Consider the following 21,534-nt stretch of genomic DNA (forward strand, 5'->3'; position numbering starts at 1 on the left):
GAGAAGTTTGTGCACGTTCTAAGTCGGTGGGGGGATGGAATAGCCGGCTGCTTGCAGCCTGATTTTTAATCAGCACATTTAGATGACAAAAGACGCTGGTGGAGAGCTGTGAACGATTTTAAGAAGCGATTTAAGGTGGGACGGAATTACGAGTTTTTTCGTAGGCTCTGGTAATTCTAGTGTTAAGAATATATGGCTGGACGTGACAAAGGATATTCACTCATGATCTCCATAAAGCCTGACAGAGCTTGAGTAGATTTGGAAAGAAGAAGAAGAATAGGGACAAAGAGAGACAGAGACCTAGCACACTCCTAAATGCTGATGTGAATACTTATGAGATGAATTATGTCAAGTTTTACATTTATAATTAATTCATTTCATCTAGCATTGATCTCTTTTTACTTTGCAGTAAAAAGCTTTTGTTCTGTTGATCAGTTAAAAAAAAATAATAATAAATAAATCCACTGTGACTCAATGTTGTAGAACAAGAAAATGTGGAAACTTCCTGGGGCTGAGTACCTTGTGTAGGTCCCACTATAGTGCCTTTCACAGAGCACGTCATCCCAAATCATTAGAGAATGCCGTTTAAAAACAGTCAAGCTGATCTCAGTGTTCTCCTGGGTCACTCGATAATCCAGGTCTACACACAGCACAGAGCACACCACGCCAATTCAGACATTTCAATTGCTGTTCTGCCCTGGTCTTGTAACTTAGTAGCTTAGATTACAAGAGGTGTCAAACAACGAATGTGCTAAATGTGATTAAGAAAAACAGAAATGCATTATATTTTTGAAATAAATCCCATGCATTAATGCTTTAACTTTTACACCCCTAAAATATATACCAGTATATATACCAGGTGTGGCATAGTGGTTAAGGCTTTGGACCTCAAACAATGGGGTTCTGGGTTCAAATCCTGCTACTGACACTGTGTGACCAAGAGCGAGTCACTTCACCTGCCTGGGCTCCAATTGGATAAAGAAAAGAATTGTCACCAATCATATCTCAAATGGTGTAAGTCACCTTGGACAAAGGTGCCAGCCTGATATTTAAATGTAGACTACAATAGTCTGCTCGAAATATCAGATAAATAATAAATCAATATTTATTTAATGTGGACATTTATGTGGAGCCAAACAACTCAAGGTCCTTTATGTAGGCTCCATATAAACCATCAGCTGTGCTAAATTACTAATTCAGGAAGAGAGATTGCCCATCAAAATAGGTCATGTTAGCTTATGAATATTTAATATTGTTTACTGTATTCTTTTCCATTGTTTTTATTTATAGACAGCCACTTTATAACATTTCCATTTTGTTCATCATATACAGTAAGTGGTGGCCAGGCAGAGAAATAAATGGGGCCTTTTAAAGAGCATGAAATTAGCAGAGGTAGCTTCTCTGGTTCAATGGAGACAACGGCCTTCAGAAAACAGATGAGTGCATATTTGGCCAGTTTGAGGGACACACATATTATGCTGAAACTCTGCCATACAGCTTTATATTAAAAGCAAAGAGTTTTGAAATTATTACTCTTTGTATTTTTATTTTATTTTATTGTAGAATCAACTCTCGGCAGCGGGCAGTAGGGCGGCCATGCGGCGGATGTATACGGGTGCACAGTATGGTCAAGTCAACTGTATTCACTGCACATTATCGTTATGTATGCCGTTACTGATATATACACACTCACCTAAAGGATTATTAGGAACACCTGTTCAATTTCTCATTAATGCAATTATCTAATCAACCAATCACATGGCAGTTGCTTCAATGCGTTTAGGGGTGTGGTCCTGGTCAAGACAATCTCCTGAACTCCAAACTGAATGTCAGAATGGCAAAGAAAGGTGATTTAAGCAATTCTGAGCGTGGCATGGTTGTTGGTGCCAGACGGGCCGGTCTGAGTATTTCACAATCTGCTCAGTTACTGGGATTTTCACGCACAACCATTTCTAGGGTTTACAAAGAATGGTGTGAAAAGGGAAAAAACATCCAGTATGCAGCAGTCCTGTGGGCTTAAAATGCCTTGTTGATGCTAGAGGTCAGAGGAGAATGGGCTGACTGATTCAAGCTGATAGAAGAGCAACTTTGACTGAAATAACCACTCGTTACAACCGAGGAATGCAGCAAAGCATTTGTGAAGCCACAACACGCACAACCTTGAGGCGGATGGGCTACAACAGCAGAAGACCCCACCGGGTACCACTCATCTCCACTACAAATAGGAAAAAGAGGCTACAATTTGCATGAGCTCACCAAAATTGGACAGTTATTTTATGTTTATATATATATATATATATATATATATATATATATATATATATATATATATATATATATATATATATATATATAAACTGCTCAAAAAATTAAAGGAACACTTTGAAAACACATCAGATCTCAATGGGAAAAAGAAATCCTCCTGGATATCTATACTGATATAGACTGGGTAATGTGTTAGGAACGAAAGGATGCCACATTGTTTGATGGAAATGAAAATGATCAACCTACAGAGCCCTGAATTCAAAGACGCCCCAAAAATCAGAGTGAAAAAATGATGTGGCAGGCTAGTCCATTTTGCCAAAATTTAATTGCAGCAACTCAAAATTGTACGCAGCACTTTGTATGGCCCCTGTGTTCTTGTATACATGCCTGACAACATCGGTGCATGCTTCTAATGAGATGACAGATGGTGTTGTGGGGAGGATCTCCTCCCAGATCTGGACCAGGGCATCACTGAGCTCCTGGACAGTCTGAGGTGCAACCTGGTGGCATTGGATGGACCAAAACATAATGTCCCAGAGGTGTTCTATTGGATTTAGGTCAGGAAAGTGTGGTGGCCAGTCAATGGTATCAATTCCTTCATCCTCCAGGAACTGCCTGCATACTCTCACCACATGAGGCCAGGAATTGTTGTGCACCAGGAGCCACTGTACCAGCATAGGGTCTGACAATGGGTCCAAGGATTTCATCCTGATACCTAATGGCAGCCAAGGTGCCTTTGTCAAGCCTGTAGCGGTCTGTGTGACCCTCCATGGATATGCCTCCCCAGACAATCATTAACCCACCACCAAACTGCTCATGCTGAATGATGTTACAGGCAGCATAATGTTCTCCATGGCTTCTCCAGACCCTTTCACTTCTGTCACGTGCTCAGGGTGAACCTGCTCTCATCTGTAAAAAGCACAGGGCACCAGTGGTGCATCTGCCAATTCTGGTATTCTATGGCGAATGCCAATCGAGCTGCATGCTGCTGGGCAGTGAGCTCAGGGCCCATTAGAGGACATGGGGCCCTTGGGTCACCCTCATGAAGTCTTTCTGGTTGTTTGGTCAGAGACATTCACACCAGTGGCCTGCTGGAGGTCATTTTGTAGGGCTCTGGCAGTGCTCATCCTGTTCCTCCTTGCCCAAAGGAGCAGATACTGGTCCTGCTGATGGGTTATGGACCTTCTATGGCCCTCTCCAGCTCTCCTAGAGTAACTGCTTGTCTCCTAGAATCTCCTCCATGCCCTTGAGACTGTGCAGGGAGACACAGCAAACCTTCTGGCAATGACACGTATTGATGTGCCATCCTGGAGAAGTTGGACTACCTGTGCAACCTCTGTAGGGTCCAGGTATCGCCTCATGCTACCAGTAGTGACACTGACTGTAGCCAAATGCAAAACTAGTGAAGAAACAGTCAGAAAAGATGAGGAGGGAAAAATGTCAGTGGCCTCCACCTGTTAAACCATTCCTGTTTTGGGGGTCATCTCATTGTTGCCCCTCTAGTGCATCTGTTGTTAATTTCATTAACACCACAGCAGCTGAATCTGATTAACATCCCCCTCTGCTACTTAACTGACCAGATTAATATCCCAGAAGTTTCATTGACTTTATGCTATACTCTGATTAAAAAGTGTTCCTTTAATTCTTTTGAGCAGTATATATATAAAAAATATACACACATACTATACCATTTTGTAAACCCACATAATCCTGAGAAGAGTCGTAGGGGGCTGGAGTCTAGTCCAGCATAGGGTGCAAGGTAGGCACAATCTCCTGAACAAGACACTAGGCCACTACAGATATATTTATTGACTAGCCATCCCCGTGGCGTCGCCCGCATACTAGTGAAACAGGACAGTGAGGAGGGCCCCTCCTGACGTCACTCTTCCCTCTCCCTTCAGCCCACAGCCTCTGTCTTGGATTAGCGTGAGTATGTCGCTCCTGCAAGTAAACTATGATTCTTAGTGCAATGAAAGATGTCGCAAAATCAACGGGAATGTTAAGGTTAAGTTAAGGTTCCCCCCCGAGGCAGACGCATGAATGAGGAGAGCCCCGCAGCTCAATGAGTCTCCCTCGGATTTGCGCTAATAAATCGGTACCGCAAGTGAACTCTGATACTTAGCACGATGAGAAAGTCGCAAAATCAACGGAACGTTCAAGCAAATTATAGAAAAAAACCCAATCTAAAACCGTTAAGTAGTTCTCTCGTGAAAAGCGTACAGACATACAAACGTGTCTAAAAAACTATAAGAAATTTCACACTTGGACCAGGAAATTTTTAAAACCATTTCTTAGCGAGCACCTATGGGCCAAGAGTAACCTTCATTCCAAATTTCAAGTCCCAAGTCCTCATGGTTCAGGGGATTTTGTGATGAGTGAGTCAGTGGTATTTGGCTTTTCTATGCATAGATTTATTTATATTCAAATAATGTTCCCCTGGCCTTTGGCTAAAGAGGATCACTTCCTTTTGTATGTTCTGGTAACTCGTAGTTTTCAATCCTGGTCTGGGAAATGCCTCAGGATTTTCAATTCACTTTGTTTAACTCTGTGAAACTGAAACCAGTGCATGCTTTGATGATGTGATAAATTTGTAATGTGTTCCAAGACTGTACTGTCCCATTTTTAATGAGAAGTGGTGCCATTGAGTCAGTCTGATCCCTAAATCTTTCATGCATGGCCACGTGATGACCATTTTACAGACTGCCTGCCTTCCAGCATAACAGTCCAGCCGTGGATTGAAATTATCGAACAAATGACGCTCTGGGACATAATGGCCCCCTAAGTGAACAGAAGTAAGAAACACAAGAAATTTTACAAACAAGAGGAGACCATTCAGTTCATCACACTCATTTGTTTGGCTAATAGCTAAGTTGTCCACATATCTCATCCAGATACTTCGTAAAGGTTGTCAAGGTTTCTGCTTCAACTACATGACTCAATAGTTCACTCAAAGATTTTCGTGAATCTGGAACAAAGAAGTGTTTCCTGTCTTCAGCCCATGTTAACTTTTGTAAATGGTGGAAAGTACTAATAAGATGGCACCCAGTATTTCATGTACTGAATTGTGCCTCCAATGGCAGGAGGCATTATAGAAAGTAAGTATTTACAGTATGCAGTGGGTATAGAAAAGAATCCCCCCCTTCGAAATATTCCCATTTTTTTTGCTTTACGGTAGTGATTCCCAACCAGTGCTTTATAAAAGGGGTTCGCGAAAAAAATATTGTAATGTCGGAACTCTAAATACCAAAGGTAAAAAATATAACGAAATATTAAATGTAGGCAAATGTATTCAAAGTACTATTAATAATACAATAATAAAAATGGGTCAAAAAATCAATTAAATGTCAAATTCATGAATATTACCTCAGTCACTTACACATTGAGACAGAAGATTCCGTAAAATTGTCAAGTCGCAACAGGTAATAATCTGTAACGCGATGAGACGCTACGCCGCTGGCAATGCGTGTACATTCTTGTATGATCCGGAAACTTCCAATTCAGCGAACTGAGAACCCCGAATGCGCTTGAAAGAACAAGAATAACGTCTGCCGATATAAAAACGCCGCGATCAGACAAGGGAGAGTAGAGTCGAATTGAATCGTACGAGGCACTTAAGAACCACTAGTGATTTTAATAAGATAAATTGTTAGTGCATAGTGTGTGTAAATAAATTACAATAAAGGCTTTTTACTTACAGTGGTGTGAAAAACTATTTGCCCCCTTCCTGATTTCTTATTCTTTTGCATGTTTGTCACACAAAATGTTTCTGATCATCAAACACATTTAACCATTAGTCAAATATAACACAAGTAAACACAAAATGCAGTTTTAAATGATGGTTTTATTATTTAGGAGAAAAAAATCCAAACCTACATGGCCCTGTGTGAAAAAGTAATCGCCCCCTTGTTAAAAAATCACCTAACTGTGGTGTATCACACCTGAATTCAATTTCCGTAGCCACCCCAGGCCTGATTACTGCCACACCTGTTTCAATCAAGAAATCACTTAAATAGGAGCTGCCTGACACAGAGAAGTAGACCAAAAGCACCTCAAAAGCTAGACATCATGCCAAGATCCAAAGAAATTCAGGAACAAATGAGAACAGAAGTAATTGAGATCTATCAGTCTGGTAAAGGTTATAAAGCCATTTCTAAAGCTTTGGGACTCCAGCGAACCACAGTGAGAGCCATTATCCACAAATGGCAAAAGCATGGAACAGTGGTGAACCTTCCCAGGAGTGGCCGGCCGACCAAAATTACCCCAAGAGCACAGAGACGACTCATCCGAGAGGTCACAAAAGACCCCAGGACAACGTCTAAAGAACTGCAGGCCTCACTTGCCTCAATTAAGGTCAGTGTTCACGACTCCACAATAAGAAAGAGACTGGGCAAAACGGCCTGCATGGCAGATTTCCAAGACGCAAACCACTGTTAAGCAAAAGAACATTAGGGCTCGTCTCAATCTTGCGCTAAGAAACATCTCAATGGTTGCCAAGACTTTTGGGAAAATACCTTGTGGACTGATGAGACAAAAGTTGAACTTTTTGGAAGGCAAATGTCCCATTCCATCTGGCGTAAAAGGAACACAGCATTTCAGAAAAAGAACATCATACCAACAGTAAACTATGGTGGTGGTGGTAGTGTGATGGTCTGGGGTTGTTTTGCTGCTTCAGGACCTGGAAGGCTTGCTGTGATAAATGGAACCATGAATTCTACTGTCTACCAAAAAATCCTGAAGGAGAATGTCCGGCCATCTGTTCATCAACTCAAGCTGAAGCGATCTTGGGTGCTGCAACAGGACAATGACCCAAAACACACCAGCAAATCCACCTCTGAATGGCTGAAGAAAAACAAAATGAAGACTTTGGAGTGGCCTAGTCAAAGTCCTGACCTGAATCCAATTGAGATGCTATGGCATGACCTTAAAAAGGCGGTTCATGCTAGAAAACCCCCAAATAAAGCTGAATTACAACAATTCTGCAAAGATGAGTGGGTCACAATTCCTCCAGAGCGCTGTAAAAGACTCATTGCAAGTTATCGCAAACGCTTGATTGCAGTTATTGCTGCTAAGGGTGGCCCAACCAGTTATTAGGTTCAGGGGGCAATTACTTTTTCACACCACTGTAAATGTGTGCACGTCGAACTTGAAAGTAAATAATTATTACTCCGTATTTTTATTATGGATCGATGGTTAAAAACGTGTAGTTTTATCAAGTCTGACTAAAAGCTGGACGAGCAATCAATTGCTTCTTCTTCTACTTCAGTCCCTGATTTGGTACCAACACAGGGTGACGATACTGAAAGTTGTAGTGAGCTAATGTCTCTCCAGACTGAAAGCAAGGTCAAAATAGGCAAACATAGTAAGACAAAAGAGAAGATTTGAAAATACGATAGCGACTATTTACGAATGGGTTTTTATTTTACCGGGGATGAGTCAGAACCTAAACCGCTTTGTGTAATTTGTAATGAAGTCCTGGCCAACAACAGCAGTTTAAAACCATCACTTCATAGACACATTGAAACAAAACATCCAACGTACAAGGATAAACCTATCGTAATGACTACACAGGGGTTCGCCAATTTGTTCCGGATTTTTGAAGGGGTTCACAAGGAGAAAGAGGTTGAGAATCGCTGCTTTACAGCCTTAAATGACAACACACAAACCAATATTTTTTCCAGCTTTACTAACTCAATGCAATCTATAACATCCAAGTGAAAGATATCACAGCTACAGTTCAGAAGAATTTAAAAAAAAATTAAAAAAAGAACGATTAATAAAGGACCCCCCCCCCATGTCAATGTCAATATTTTGTTGACCCACCTTATACTTTTTTCTGTTGATTCTTCTCTATCAGCTTTTCACACCTAAATTGATTAATATTTGCCCCCCACTCTTCTTTACAGAACTGTTCAAGTTCGGCCACATTAGATGGTGAGCATTGGTGGTCTGCTGTCTTCAAATCTTTCCCCAGATTTTTAATGGGATTTAGGTCTGGGCTCTGACTGGGCCACACCAGGACATTCACTTTTTTCTTCTTCAGCCACTGTATGGTCAATTTTGCTGTGTGCTTTGGGTCATTGTCACGTTGAAAGGTGAACATTCTGCCCATCTTCAACTTTCTGGCAGCGGGTAGCAGGTTTTCCTCAAGAATTTGACGGTATTTTGCCCCGTCCTTTCTTCCTTCTACCCTAACTAAAGCCCCAGGCCCTGTGGCAGAGAAACACTCCGACAACATGATGCTGCCACCTCCATGCTTTACTGTAGGTATGGTGTGTTGTGGATGGTGAGCTGCACTGGATTTCCGCCAGGTGTACCGTTTGGTATTGAGGCCAAATAATGTGGCCTTTCTTGAGAAGTGGCTTTTTCCTTGCGACCCTCCCGAACAAGCCACAATGGTGGAGTGCTTGTGAAATTGCCATCATATGCAAACAATGGCCACTTTGCCATCAAATCCTGTAAGTCCTTCAAAGTGGCCATTGGCCACTTGGTAGCCTCTCTTACCAGTTTCCTCCTTGCTCTTCCATCCAGTTTGGAGGATCCAGGGAGGGTTCTAGTAGTACCAAACACTTGCCACTTCTTTATTTTGGACTTAACTGAGCTCCTTGGGATTGATAAAGCCTTTGAGATTTTTTTGTCTCCATCTCCTGTCTTATCTCTGTCCACAACTCTATCCCTGAGATCTTTTGAAAGTGGCTTGCCACCCATAGTCAGTTGTACTACCAAGCAAGGGATTGAATGCTCGAGGAACAGCTTCACTAATCACACTCATTACAATGGATCACAGGTAAGTAACCTTGGTCTGCAATGGAAATGGTGCTTATTCGATCTCAGGGATAGAGTTGTGGACAGACATAAAGCAGAAGATGGATACAAAACAATCTCAAAGGCTTTATCAATCAATCCCACGGAGCTCAGTAAAGTCCATAAAAAAGAAGTGGCAAGCGTTTGGTACTACTAGGACCCTCCCTGGATCCGGCCGTCCCTCCAAACTGGATGGTAAGAGAGGCTACCAAGAGGCCACTTTGAAGGAGTTACAGGATTTGAAGGCAAAGAGTGGCCATTATGTTATGAAGACAATTTCACAAGCATTGGTTTAGAAGGGGCGCAAGGAAAAAGCCACTTCTCTTGAAAGGCCACATTAAGGCTTGTTTGAGGTTTACTAGAATGCACTTTTGAAGATTCCGATGCCAAGTGGAAAAAAGAAGGTCTTATGGTCAGATGAGAACAAAATCGAACTATTTGGCCTCAATACCAAACGGTACACCAATGCAGCCCACCATCCACAACACACCATACCTACAGTAAAGCATGGAGGTGGCAGCATCCTGTTGTCTGGGTGTTTCTCTTACGCAGGGCTTGGGGCTCTCGTTAGGGTAGAAGGAAGAATGGACGGGGCAAAATACCGTCAAATTCTCGAGGAAAACCTGCTACCCGCTGCCAGAAAGTTGAAGATGGGCAGAATGTTCACCTTTCAACGTGACAAATGACCCAAAGCACACAGCAAACATGACCATACAGTGGCTGAAGAAGAAAAAAAGTGAATGTCCTGGTGTGGCCCAGTCAGAGCCCAGACCTAAATCCCATTGAAAATCTGTGGAAAGATTTGAAGACAGCAGACCACCAGCGCTCACCATCCAATATGGCCGAACTTGAACAGTTGTGTAAAGAAGAGAGGGGGGCAAATATGACTCAATCTTGGTGTGCAAAGCTGATAGAGAAGAATCAACGGACTCAAGGCTGTCATTAAAGCAAAAGGTGGGTCAACAAAATATTGACATTGACATGGGGGGGGTCCTTTTATTAATGTCTCAACTGTAGCTATGATATCTTTCACTTGGATGTTATCTGGGGCGGCACAGTGGCGCAGTGGGTAGCGCTGCTGCTGCCTCACAGTTAGGAGACCCGGGTTCGCTTTCCAGGTCCTCCCACAGTCCAAAGACATGCAGATTTGGTGCACTGGCGATCCTAAATTGTCCCTAGTGTGTGCCCTGCGGTGGGTTGGCACCCTGCCCGGGGTTTGTTTCCTGCCTTGCGCCCTGTGTTGGCTGGGATTGGCTCCAGCAGACCCCCCGTGACCCTGTAATTAGGATATAACAGGTTGGATAATGGATGGATGTTATCGGTTAAGCAAAGCTGGAAAGAAATATTTTTTGTGTGTTTTCATTTAAGGCTGTAAAGCAAAAAAAAAAAAATGGGAATATTTCAAAGGGGGGATTCTATTGTAATACCCACTTTAAATCCCCCTTTCCTCTTCAGGTTGTAAAGTCATCGACTAAAAGAGACTTCACCGTCTGCTGCTTGGTGCGGCGCTGATTATGGCTGCTCCACCAGTGCTTTCCAGACATTAACACTGCCATTTTGTTTTTGCCTCATTTCAGATGTGAATGAATGCACCGAACTCAACGATAAAATGTCCCTCTGCAGGAATGCCAAGTGTGTCAATACAGAAGGATCCTACAAATGCATATGCCTGCCTGGATTTGTCAGATCGGAGCAGTCGAATTACTGCGTGGCATCAAAAGAAGAACACAACAGTGAATTCGAGTGAAGACCCTGGGGGCCCACAGAGGACTTTCAACAATTAAAAAAAAAAAAATAAAAAAAAAAAAAGCAATTATTTAATCGAAGCCCATATACTCTGCACTGTATGCATAGTGTACTTGAGATGAAGATTAAAAATGTACCCTGCCGCCTTCTGGTGCCCACAGAAAAGAACCTTCTGGTAAGAAGGTGAATTTCTGCAGAAGGCACGTGATACCAAAGCGCATTGCGTTGACTGACCGAGTGGACATGTTGTGAGCTAAACGTTTAGAGTCAGGAAGCCATTGCCGATCCACCGTGACAATACAACGGCCAACTCGTCTTTCTCCTGTCATATCGATTTACTTTTGTTTTTGTTCAACGACTTCCACAAAGGAAAGTTGGCCTGAAGAGACACGGCAGAGAAAACCTTGTGTATTGCTCTCTGTTAAGCTGCATTTTCTCAGTTCACTGTATTTGCTCTATTGATAATGTTATTAATGTAAATTCTGCAATTTATTTTATTTTTTTTTTATTATTATTTGTACTAATGTAGAATGGCACTGCTGTGCTTCCCTTTGTCTGGAACATTGGACAATCGACAGGAGAGGTTGTGTGCATCCAGTCTGCCCTGTGGAGCAGGCAAATATGTTTGTTTTTTTGGTTTTGTTTTTAACCACCTTTTAATTTTATATTCCGTTTCTGCACTTATCTGCAATATTACAAGACTTGCCAGGTTGCAAAGCTGCTAAAGGACGGCTAGTGGAGCGTTTTGTACATTTAAAATGGAGAAAAATACAAAAATCAGTTTACTTTATAAATGCCATTTGTAATAAAAAAATGCTAGCTTTGTATAACTGTCTTTACATATCCCACTGTATATTAAACTTCTATAATTAAAAATCTTTTTTTTTTTTTAATTTACCATATGCGTATACTCTTCTGACAGATGAAAATGTTTTTGTTAGTAAAATACTTGGTTTTTATTTGTAGCACACTTTGCCCGTTGTTTTCTTTGTCTTTCTGTCTTTTGTCCTTTTTTGTTTTGGTTATCAGAAAGCGTTTTGATCTCGCAGCACTTTGGAAATGTGAAACTCAGCTGGGAAGTTGTCACCATGTCGCATAATTTTAACGTATTTCTAGTTGTGTAATCTGACACGACTGAGCGATGAGATCACCAAATGCAGCATCTGGCATGCCCCTCCAACTAGGCGCATCTGCTAATCAACATGCAAAACATCGCCACTCTCCAGTGCCAGAATTACCTCCGTTATTTCTACTTTAAAACTCACCTCTTTTTAAGTAATTGGATTTTTGCGCCCTTCCCACATTCCCAAAAAAATAGCAGATCCACACTGCAAAAAATGAATATACAAAAACTAGACAAAACACTTTAAATGGGGGCGGCACGGTGGCACAGTGGGTAGCGCTGCTTCTTAGCAGTTAGGAGTCCCTTAAGGGTTCACTTCCGGAGTCCTCCCTGCGTGGAGTTTGCATGTCCTCCCCGTGTCTGCGTTGGTTTCCTCCAGCAGTCCAAAGACATGCAGGTTAGGTGCACTGCCGATTATTAATTGTCTCTCATGTGTGCCCTGCAGTGGGCTGGCGCCCTGCCCAGGATTTGTTTCCTGCCTTGTGCCCTGTGCTTGGCTCCAGCAGACCCCCGTGACCCTGTAATTAGGATATAGCAGGTTGGATAATGGATGGATCTGCCAATGGGGTAATAATTCAATAATTCTTACAATAAGGAAAACAAGATTTAATGTCTTGCTATAAATACTTTTCTCTTACTTAGATTTCATTTTGTGCAGCGCAGTGTGTACTTTCTGCTTCGACAAAAACAAAAAGGAAACTGGAAATTAGAAACTGGATTTTATTATCCACATCTTCCCCGTGTCCCTCAGCCCTAACAAAGTCCCAAGCACACCGAAATAAAGTACACCACACTCTTCTTCCTCCACCACTCCTCCCAGGCAACCTCGTCCTCCTCCTCCCGACTCAGGCTCCCAAGTGGTGGCCGCTGGCTCCTTTTATTAGGCACCCAGAAGTGCTCCAAGTGCTTGATTGCCGAGTCTCAGCTGCGCTTCCGGGTGTGGTGAAAATACTGACCTGCTGCAGCACCCCCTGGTGGCGCCTGTGGAACCCAACAGGGCTGCACCAAACTCCAACTCCCATGAAGCCCTGCAGGAGTCCAAGGCAGTGCTGCAACCCAGGGAGGCTGCCATCTGCAGAGGGAGGTATTGGGTCTCCCATGCTTGCTCCTCCGTAACATACGCTGAAGGGGCGTCCCGGCCGGGCACATTGCTACTCCCTCAGCTGAGCCCCATAGATAGATAGATAGATATGAAAAGCACCATATGATTAATAGATAGATAGATAGAAATGAAAAGCACTATAATTGAGAGATAGATAGATATGACAGGCACCATGTGATAGATAGATAGATAGATAGATAGATAGATAGATAGATAGATAGATAGATAGATAGAAAGGCACTATATAATAGATAGATAGATAGATAGATAGATAGATAGATAGATAGATAGATAGATAGATAGATAGATAGATAGAAAGGCACTATATAATAGATAGATAGATAGATATGAAAAACACCATATGATAGATAGATAGATAGATAGATAGATAGATAGATAGATAGATAGATAGATAGATAAGACAAGCACAGATAGATATCACTTTGTCTCAAGGAAACAATTAAGCTTGTGACTGGAGTTCAAAAAATATTATAATAATCACCACCCTTCAAATACAAAGAACTGCTGACTCCTCCACGCTGGTGTGTCACAGACTGGATGTGTAGCATTGTTCATAATGGCCCACAGTTTTCTCTTCATTCTCTCCCATAACTGAGCCTGCCTTCTGATTGAGCATGTGGAAATATAAAGTATAATGGATGGCACTATGGGAGTGTCAGGCTAACTGTTGACGGTAAACTGGAGTGGTGTGTGTGTGTGTGTGTGTGCACTCAGTCCAAGGTTGTTTCCTGCTTTGCACTTGAAGATGCCACCCATCCATCCATCCATTTTCCAACCCGCTAAATCTGAACACAGGGTCACGATGGGTCTGCTGGGGCCAATCCCAGCAAACACAGGGCACGAGGCAGGAACCAATCCCGGGCAGGGTGCCAACCCACCACAGGACACACACAAACACACCCACACACCAAGCACACACAAGGGTCAATTTAGAATCGCCACCATGACACTAAATTAAGATGAATTAAATATATAATGCTAGGGATAATGTTCACCATGAAAGGCACCACATACTAATACAATGTGAGATAACAGCTTACATACAGGACTGTAACATAAGCAGGGGTGAAGGTGTGATCCCCATCACTGTCTCAGTACGAGATCTGTAGCGGGTCACGTAACCCAGCAGAAGATGAAAGTGACGAAGATTTGTTTTTTTCTATTTAACAGCACCACATATTTCTAAAACTGGCTCCCTAAACATGGGGTCACTACATACACAGGCCAGGTAATCCCCTCTGATGGGCGCTGCTCCTGTACTGTATGTCTTTTTGGGTCTGCACCATGCCAGTCTGTCTGATTCAGTCTTTCCCCCCCCCCTGCCCATTGTACATCAGTGACTAAAGTAGTAAATGGCTTTCTCATTTCCACTGGCATTCCTCCTTTCTGTATTCTTTTTCCTTTTGACACCTAAAACCACCAAATCTATACTGGGTGTAATTACTCCATTTCCTCAGCAGTATTGTTTCCACTATGCTCTATCTTTTTAGGAACGTTCTTATTGACTGAGTGTATTGATTCCTTTGCTCTAAGGCGGCGTTGTTCTGATACTTCTTGTTAACAACACGTTTGCACCATGATGGATTATCTGATTGACTCCACAAGTCACACGCGGGTTCTTCTGCCATCTGAATGATTCATGAATGAACTGAAGCAGAAACACTCCTCAAGAGATGGCCGATTCTGGACAGGTTATACGAATAGCAGAGGAGAAATGAAGCAAGACACTTTCTAGAATTAAAAGAAATAAGTCAATACTTAATTAAAAGGCCAGGGGGGAAAAAAAATCCCACTGGTGCAGACTTCAAGTAAGATCCTGTATTGTATCTTGTTACTCTATAGTGGTCCAGGGTTGGTTCCTGCATTGCAGATGATTCTATTTAGATACTGTATGCTCTAGCTCCTGTGGCCCTGAACTGGATAAAGCTAGTTTAAAAAAAGGATCATGTGCTTTTACACACCCAAAACCAAATTTACACCGGCCTACCTGTGCCCATTCATCTATTGACTGACTGTGATTGTTCCATTGCAGGGTAAAGTAAAGGACAGCATGGATCCCTGCCCAACACAGTTTAGAGTTTAGAGGCTGCGTGTCTTTCCCTAAATTACATAAAGAATAATCATGCAGACATGTGAGGAACATGCAGGTGGCACACAGTGGCCAGGATGGGATTTCAACCCACAACTATGAAGCTGTGATAGCAGAGCTGATGACTGTGCCACCGTTCAGCTCCAAATGCAGAGTAAGCGATGTGCTTGAAAACACCTGCTAGAAGGGGTACTTGCACGATCACTTACCGTATAGACTTGCATTTAAGTTCTCCTGCGGATAAATCGGGGCTTGATTTTACTGTATAATTTCTGGCATTTTATAATGTTAGCCATATAAGTCGAATGCGGAAAACTCACGCTATTGGTCCAAAAGATTATTATATGCCTAACGGCCACCTGAAAGAGTAACCACGGAGCACACAGCCTTTTTGTTCTAAGTGTGTGCGGCAATGCGCTGTGTCAGCGTGTGCTCCTAACTCCTCTCTCTCGGTCTCCATTGTGCCTACATGACCACACGGTAATTCCAGAACTATTCCAAAGCGACATTTGCACTGATTTGTGTTTTTTGTATCTCAAACTCTCATCCACCTTTATCGTAACAGCATCCCTTATCTACAATGGGGTCAGCATCATGACTTGTGGATGCTTCTCTGCAGAAGGCCCTGGAAGACACGTGAAGGTTAAATGAATGGAGCAAAATGAAGGTACCGTATATACTCCCGTTTAAGTTCTCCTGCGGATAAGTCGGGATTTGATTTTACCGTATAATTTCTGCTATTTTATAATGTCGTGGTCGTATAAGTCAAATGCGGAAAACTCACGCTATTGGTCCAAGAGATTATTATATGTCTAACGGCCACCTGAAAGAGTAACTACGGAGCACACAACCTTTTTGTTCTAAGTGTGTGCGGCAATGCGCTGTGTCAGCGTGTGCTCCTAACTCCTCTCTCTTGGTCTCCATTGTGCCTACATGACCACACGGTAACACCCAAACTATTCCGAAGTGACATTTGCACTGAATTGTGTTTTTTGTATCTCAAACTCTCATCCACCTTTATCGTAACAGCATCCCTTATCTACGATGGGGCCAGCATCATGACTTGTGGATGCTTCTCTGCAGAAGGCCCTGGAAGACACGTGAAGGTTAAATGAATGGAGCAAAATGAAGGTACCGTATATACTCGCGTTTAAGTTTTCCTGCGGATAAGTCTGGGCTTGATTTTACTGTATAATTTCTGGCATTTTATAATGTTAGCCGTATAAGTCAAATGCGGAAAACTCACGCTATTGGTCCAAAAGATTATTATATGTCTAATGGCCACCTACAACAACAACAACAACAACATTTATTTCTATAGCACATTTTCATACAAACAGTAGCTCAAAGTGCTTTACATATTAAAGAATAGAAAAATGAAAGACATAATTATAAAACAAAATAAATCAACATTAACATCGAATAAGAGTAAGGTTCAATGGCCAGGGGACAGAAAAACAAAAAACTCAGGCGGCTGGAGAAAAATAAAATCTGTAGGGATTCCAGACCATGAGACCACCCAGTCCCCTCTGGGCATTCTACCTAACATAAATGAAACAGTCCTCTTTGGATTTAGGGTTCTCACGGAAGGGCTTGATGATGATGATGGTCACGTAGACTTCTGCCTTTTAATCCGTCCATCATTGTTGGAGCATCATGAAGCTTTGAGTAGGTGGAGGTGGCAGGCCACCACCACAAAAAACGGAAAAAGAAACAGAAAAGAGAGTAGGGGTCAGTACCGATTTTAGAGCCACCATGAATAGTTATTATGATGAATTGAACATACAGAGTATCAGGATTAAGTTAAATTACGATTAAAATGAAGTTATAAAAAGGCCATGTTAAAGTAATGTGTTTTCAGCAGTGTTTTAAAGTGCTCTACTGTATCAGCCTGGCGAATTCCTATTGGCAGGCTATTCCAGATTTTAGGTGCATAACAGCAGAAGGCCGCCTCACCACTTCTTTTAAGTTTTGTTCTTGGAATTCTAAGGAGACACTCATTTGAGGATCTGAGGTTACGATTTGGAATATAAGGTGTCAGACATTCCGATATATAAGATGGGGCGAGATTATTTAAGGCTTTATAAACCATAAGCAGAATTTTAAAGTCAATTCTGAATGACACAGGTAACCAGTGTAGTGACATAAGACTGGTGTGATGTGTTCTGATTTTCTTTTCCTAGTTAGGATTCTAGCAGCTGCATTCTGCACTAGTTGCAAACGATTTATATCTTTTTGGGTAGTCCTGAGAGGAGTGCGTTACAGTAATCTAGTCGACTGAAAACAAAGCGTGAACTAATTTCTCAGCATCTTTCAGTGATATAAGAGGTCTAACTTTACTTATGTTTCTTAAGTGAAAAATGCTGTCCTAATGATCTGATTAATATGTGATTTAAAATTCAGATTACAGTCAACAATCACCCTAAGCTTTTTACCTCCGTCTTGACTTTTAATCCTAATGTATCCAGTTTATTTCTAATAGCCTCATTGTATCCATTATTGCTGATCACTAAAATTTCAGTTTTCTCTTTATTTAACTTGAGAAAATTACTATTCATCCATTCTGAGACACTAGTCAGACATTGTGTTAGTGAATCAATAGAATCGGGTCATCAGGTGCTATTGATAAGTACAGCTGTGTGTCATCAGCATAGCTGTGGTAGCTCACGTTGTGCCCTGAGATAATCTGACCTAGCGGAAGCATGTAGATTGAGAATAACAGCGGACCCAGGATAGAGCCTTGTGGAACACCATATTGGATATCATGTGTCTTGAGTTGTAATTCCCACAACTAACAAAATATTTTCTCCCTGTCAGGTAGGATTCAAACCAATTTAAGACACTGCCAGAGGCCCACCCATTGACTAAGGCGATTTCTAAGAATGTTGTGATCAATGGTGTCAAATGCAGCACTCAGATCTAAGAGGATGAGAACAGATAAATGGCCTCTGTCTGCATTTACCCATAAGTCAGTTACTACTTTAACGAGTGCAGTTTCTGTGCTGTGATTTGTTCTAAAACCTGACTGAAATTTATCAAGAATAGCAGGTTTATTTAGGTGGTCATTTAACTGCATAATGACTGCCTTCTCTAGAACTTTACTTAATAAGGGCAGGTTAGAGATGGGTCTAAAATTTTCAAGAGCCGAGGGTCAAGATTATGTTTCTTAAGTAGGGGTTTAACTACAGCAGTCTTAAGACAGTCTGGGAAGACCCCAGTATCTAGTGACGAATTTACTATGTCCAGAACATTATCAATTAGCACGCCTGATACTTCTTTGAAAAACCTTGTTGGTATCGGGTCAAGGGCGCAGGTGGAGGTTTTAATTGAGATATTATTTTTTGTAAATCAGGTAAATCTATCCTAGTGAAAGAGTTTAATTTGTTTATAACAGGATGTTGGGGTTTAGGGGGATCCTTAGTGTTGGGGAGATATACTATGTTATTTCTAATATCATTAATTTTTTGATTGAAGAATACAGCGACAGCCTCACAGGTTTCACTGGAAGCACTTAGGAGGCATTCCTTTGAGCTACCTGGGTTTAGTAGGCGATCAATTGTTGAAAATAAGACTCTGGGATTACTAGCATTGTTATTTATAATCTTAGAGAAATAGCAGCGTCTCTCAAGACGGACAGTGTGATTGTATTCTGTTATTTTGACTTTTAATATTTCGTGGTGGGTAGTAAGTTTAGTCTTCCTCCATTGACGCACCTGAAAGAGTAACCATGGAGCACACGGCCTTTTTGTTCTAAGTGTGTGCGGCAATGCGTTGTGTCAGCGTGTGCTCCTAACCTCTCTGTTGTGCCTACGTGACCACACGGTAACACCCAAAGTATTCCGAAGCAACGTTTGCACTGATTTGTGTTTTTTGTATCTCAAACTCTCATCCACCTTTATCGTAACAGCATCCCTTATCTACGATGGGGTCAGCATCATGCCTTGTGGATGCTTCTCTGCAGAAGGCCCTGGAAGACACGTGAAGGTTAAATGAATGGAGCAAAATGAAGGTACCGTATATACTCGCGTTTAAGTTCTCCTGCGGATAAGTCGGGATTTGATTTTACCGTATAATTTCTGCTATTTTATAATGTCGTGGTCGTATAAGTCAAATGCGGAAAACTCACGCTATTGGTCCAAGAGATTCTAATATGCTAATGCCCACCTGAGAGAGTAACCACGGAGATAACGGCCTTTTTATCTATGCATTGTGTTTTTCACTGTTTTGGGTTTTTTGTATCTCACACCCTCATATACCTTGTGATAAGAATGACACAGATACATCAAAAAAAGGTTTGCGGCAGCCACCCATATATTATAACCTGGCTACAAAAGGTTGAGTTTTTATGCGGGTTGTGTTCAGGTTGAAGTCCAAAACAGAACTGATTTTGGTTTCACAGGATGGCGGATTTAAAGGCCATGGCAGGAAGTGATGTCATCAAAAGCGCAGACACCTAGTGGGATTTCCTGTGGATGGTCTGCAGAAGACGGAAACAGAGAGGTTAGTGCAGCTCTCCACCCCCTGGTCTGGCGTGATATTACTATTATTTAAGCCCTCTAGCTGCTTCCCATACGCACGTGTGACACAATCTTTATTGTCAGAGTATCCCTTACCTACGATGGAGCATTCGATCAGAAGAAAATATGAAGCTGGTTTTAAATTAAAAGTCATTGAAGTGGCGAAAGGAATTAGTAACTGCGCTGCTGCAACAAAACACGCTGTGTCTGAGAAACTGATGCGAGATTAGAGGAGGCAAGAAGATGTAAAAAAATATATATAATAATAATAATAATTATTGTATTTTTGAACGGGCGTAAAAGTCGAGGTCTGATTTTCCATCCATCCATTTTCTAACCCGCTGAATCCGAATACAGGGTCACGGGGTCTGCCGGAGCCAATCCCAGCCAACACAGGGCACAAGGCAGGAACCAATCCTGGGCAGGGTGCCAACCCACCGCAGGACACACACAAACACACCCACACACCAAGCACACACTAGGGCCAATTTAGAATCGCCAATCCACCTAACCTGCATGTCTTTGCACTGTGGGAGGAAACCGGAGCGCCTGGAGGAAACCCACGCAGACACGGGGAGAACATGCAAACTCCACGCAGAGAGGACCCGGGAAGCGAACCCGGGTCTCCTAGCTGCGAGGCAGCAGTGCTACCACTGCACCACCGTGCCGCCTGAGGTCTGATTTTATGATTGGTTTTTCAGGTTTCAAGACCCGACTTACAGTGGGTATAGAAACGAATCCCCCCTTCGAAATATTCCAGTTTTTTTTTGCTTTACAGCCTTAAATGAAAACACACAAAAAATATTTCTTCCCAGCTTTGGTTACTCAATGCAACCGATAACATCCAAGTGAAACATATCACAGCTACAGTTCAGAAAAGTTATAAAAAATCAAAAACAAGACATACTGAGATTAATAAAGGATCACCCCATGTCAATGTCATTTTGTTGACCCACCTTTTGTTTTTTTTCTGTTGATTCTTCTCTATCAGCTTTTCACACCTAAATTGATTAATATTTGGCCCCAACTCTTCAATCAATCAATCAATCAACATTGATTTATATACCACATATTCATACAAAAAAATGTAGCTCAAAGTGCTTTACAAAATGAATAGAAAAATAGAAGACTCAATAAAAAATAAAATAAGTCAACATTAATTAACATAGAATAAGAGTAAGGTCCGATGGCCAGGGTGGACAGAAAAAACAAAAAAAAAAACTCCAGACGGCTGGAGAAAAAAATCAAATCTGTAGGGATTCCAGACCACGAGACCACCCAGTCCCCTCTGGGCAATCTACCTAACATAAGTCAAACAGTCCTCTTTGGATTTAGGGTGTTCATGGAAGGACCTGATGATGATGGTCACGTAGACTTCTTCTTTACAGAACTGTTGCAAGTTCGGCCAGATTAGATGGGGAGTGTTGGTGGTCTGCTATCTTCAAATCCTTTTAGGTCTGGGCTCTGACAACAACAACATTTTATTTATTTTTATTTATATAGCACATTTTCATACAAACAGTAGCTCAAAGTGCTTTACATATTAAAGAATAGAAAAATGAGACATAATTATAAAAAATAAATCAACATTAACATCGAATAAGAGTAAGGTTCAATGGCCAGGGGGGACAGAAAAAACAAAAAAAACTCCAGACGGCTGGAGAAAAAATAAAATCTATAAAAAATAAAATCTGTAGGGATTCCAGACCATGAGACCGCCCAGTCCCCTCTGGGCCACACTAGGACATTCACTTTTTTCTTCTTCAGCCACTGTACTGTATGGTCAATTTTGCTGTGTGCTTCGGGTCGTTGTCGTGTTGAAAGATGAACATTCTGCCCTGCTGTAACTTTCCGGCAGAAGGTAGCAGGT

General features: G+C 41.8%; 1 protein-coding gene across 11 annotated transcripts in view; it reads left to right on the forward strand.

The window, feature by feature from the left end:
- Positions 1-11,451, forward strand: part of ltbp1 (latent transforming growth factor beta binding protein 1) — a 432,727-nt gene extending 421,276 nt beyond the window's left edge. For all 11 annotated transcript variants that reach the window (XM_039738108.1, XM_039738103.1, XM_039738107.1 and 8 more), the window contains one exon: positions 10,644-11,451. In XM_039738108.1, the coding sequence (XP_039594042.1) occupies positions 10,644-10,813 (170 nt within the window). In that variant the 3' untranslated portion in view covers positions 10,814-11,451. The remainder of the gene's footprint in view (positions 1-10,643) is intronic.
- Positions 11,452-21,534: the final 10,083 nt, after the last annotated feature.

The sequence above is a fragment of the Polypterus senegalus genome, chromosome 16 (genome assembly GCF_016835505.1).
Source record: "Polypterus senegalus isolate Bchr_013 chromosome 16, ASM1683550v1, whole genome shotgun sequence".
Taxonomy (NCBI): Eukaryota; Metazoa; Chordata; class Cladistia; order Polypteriformes; family Polypteridae; genus Polypterus; species Polypterus senegalus.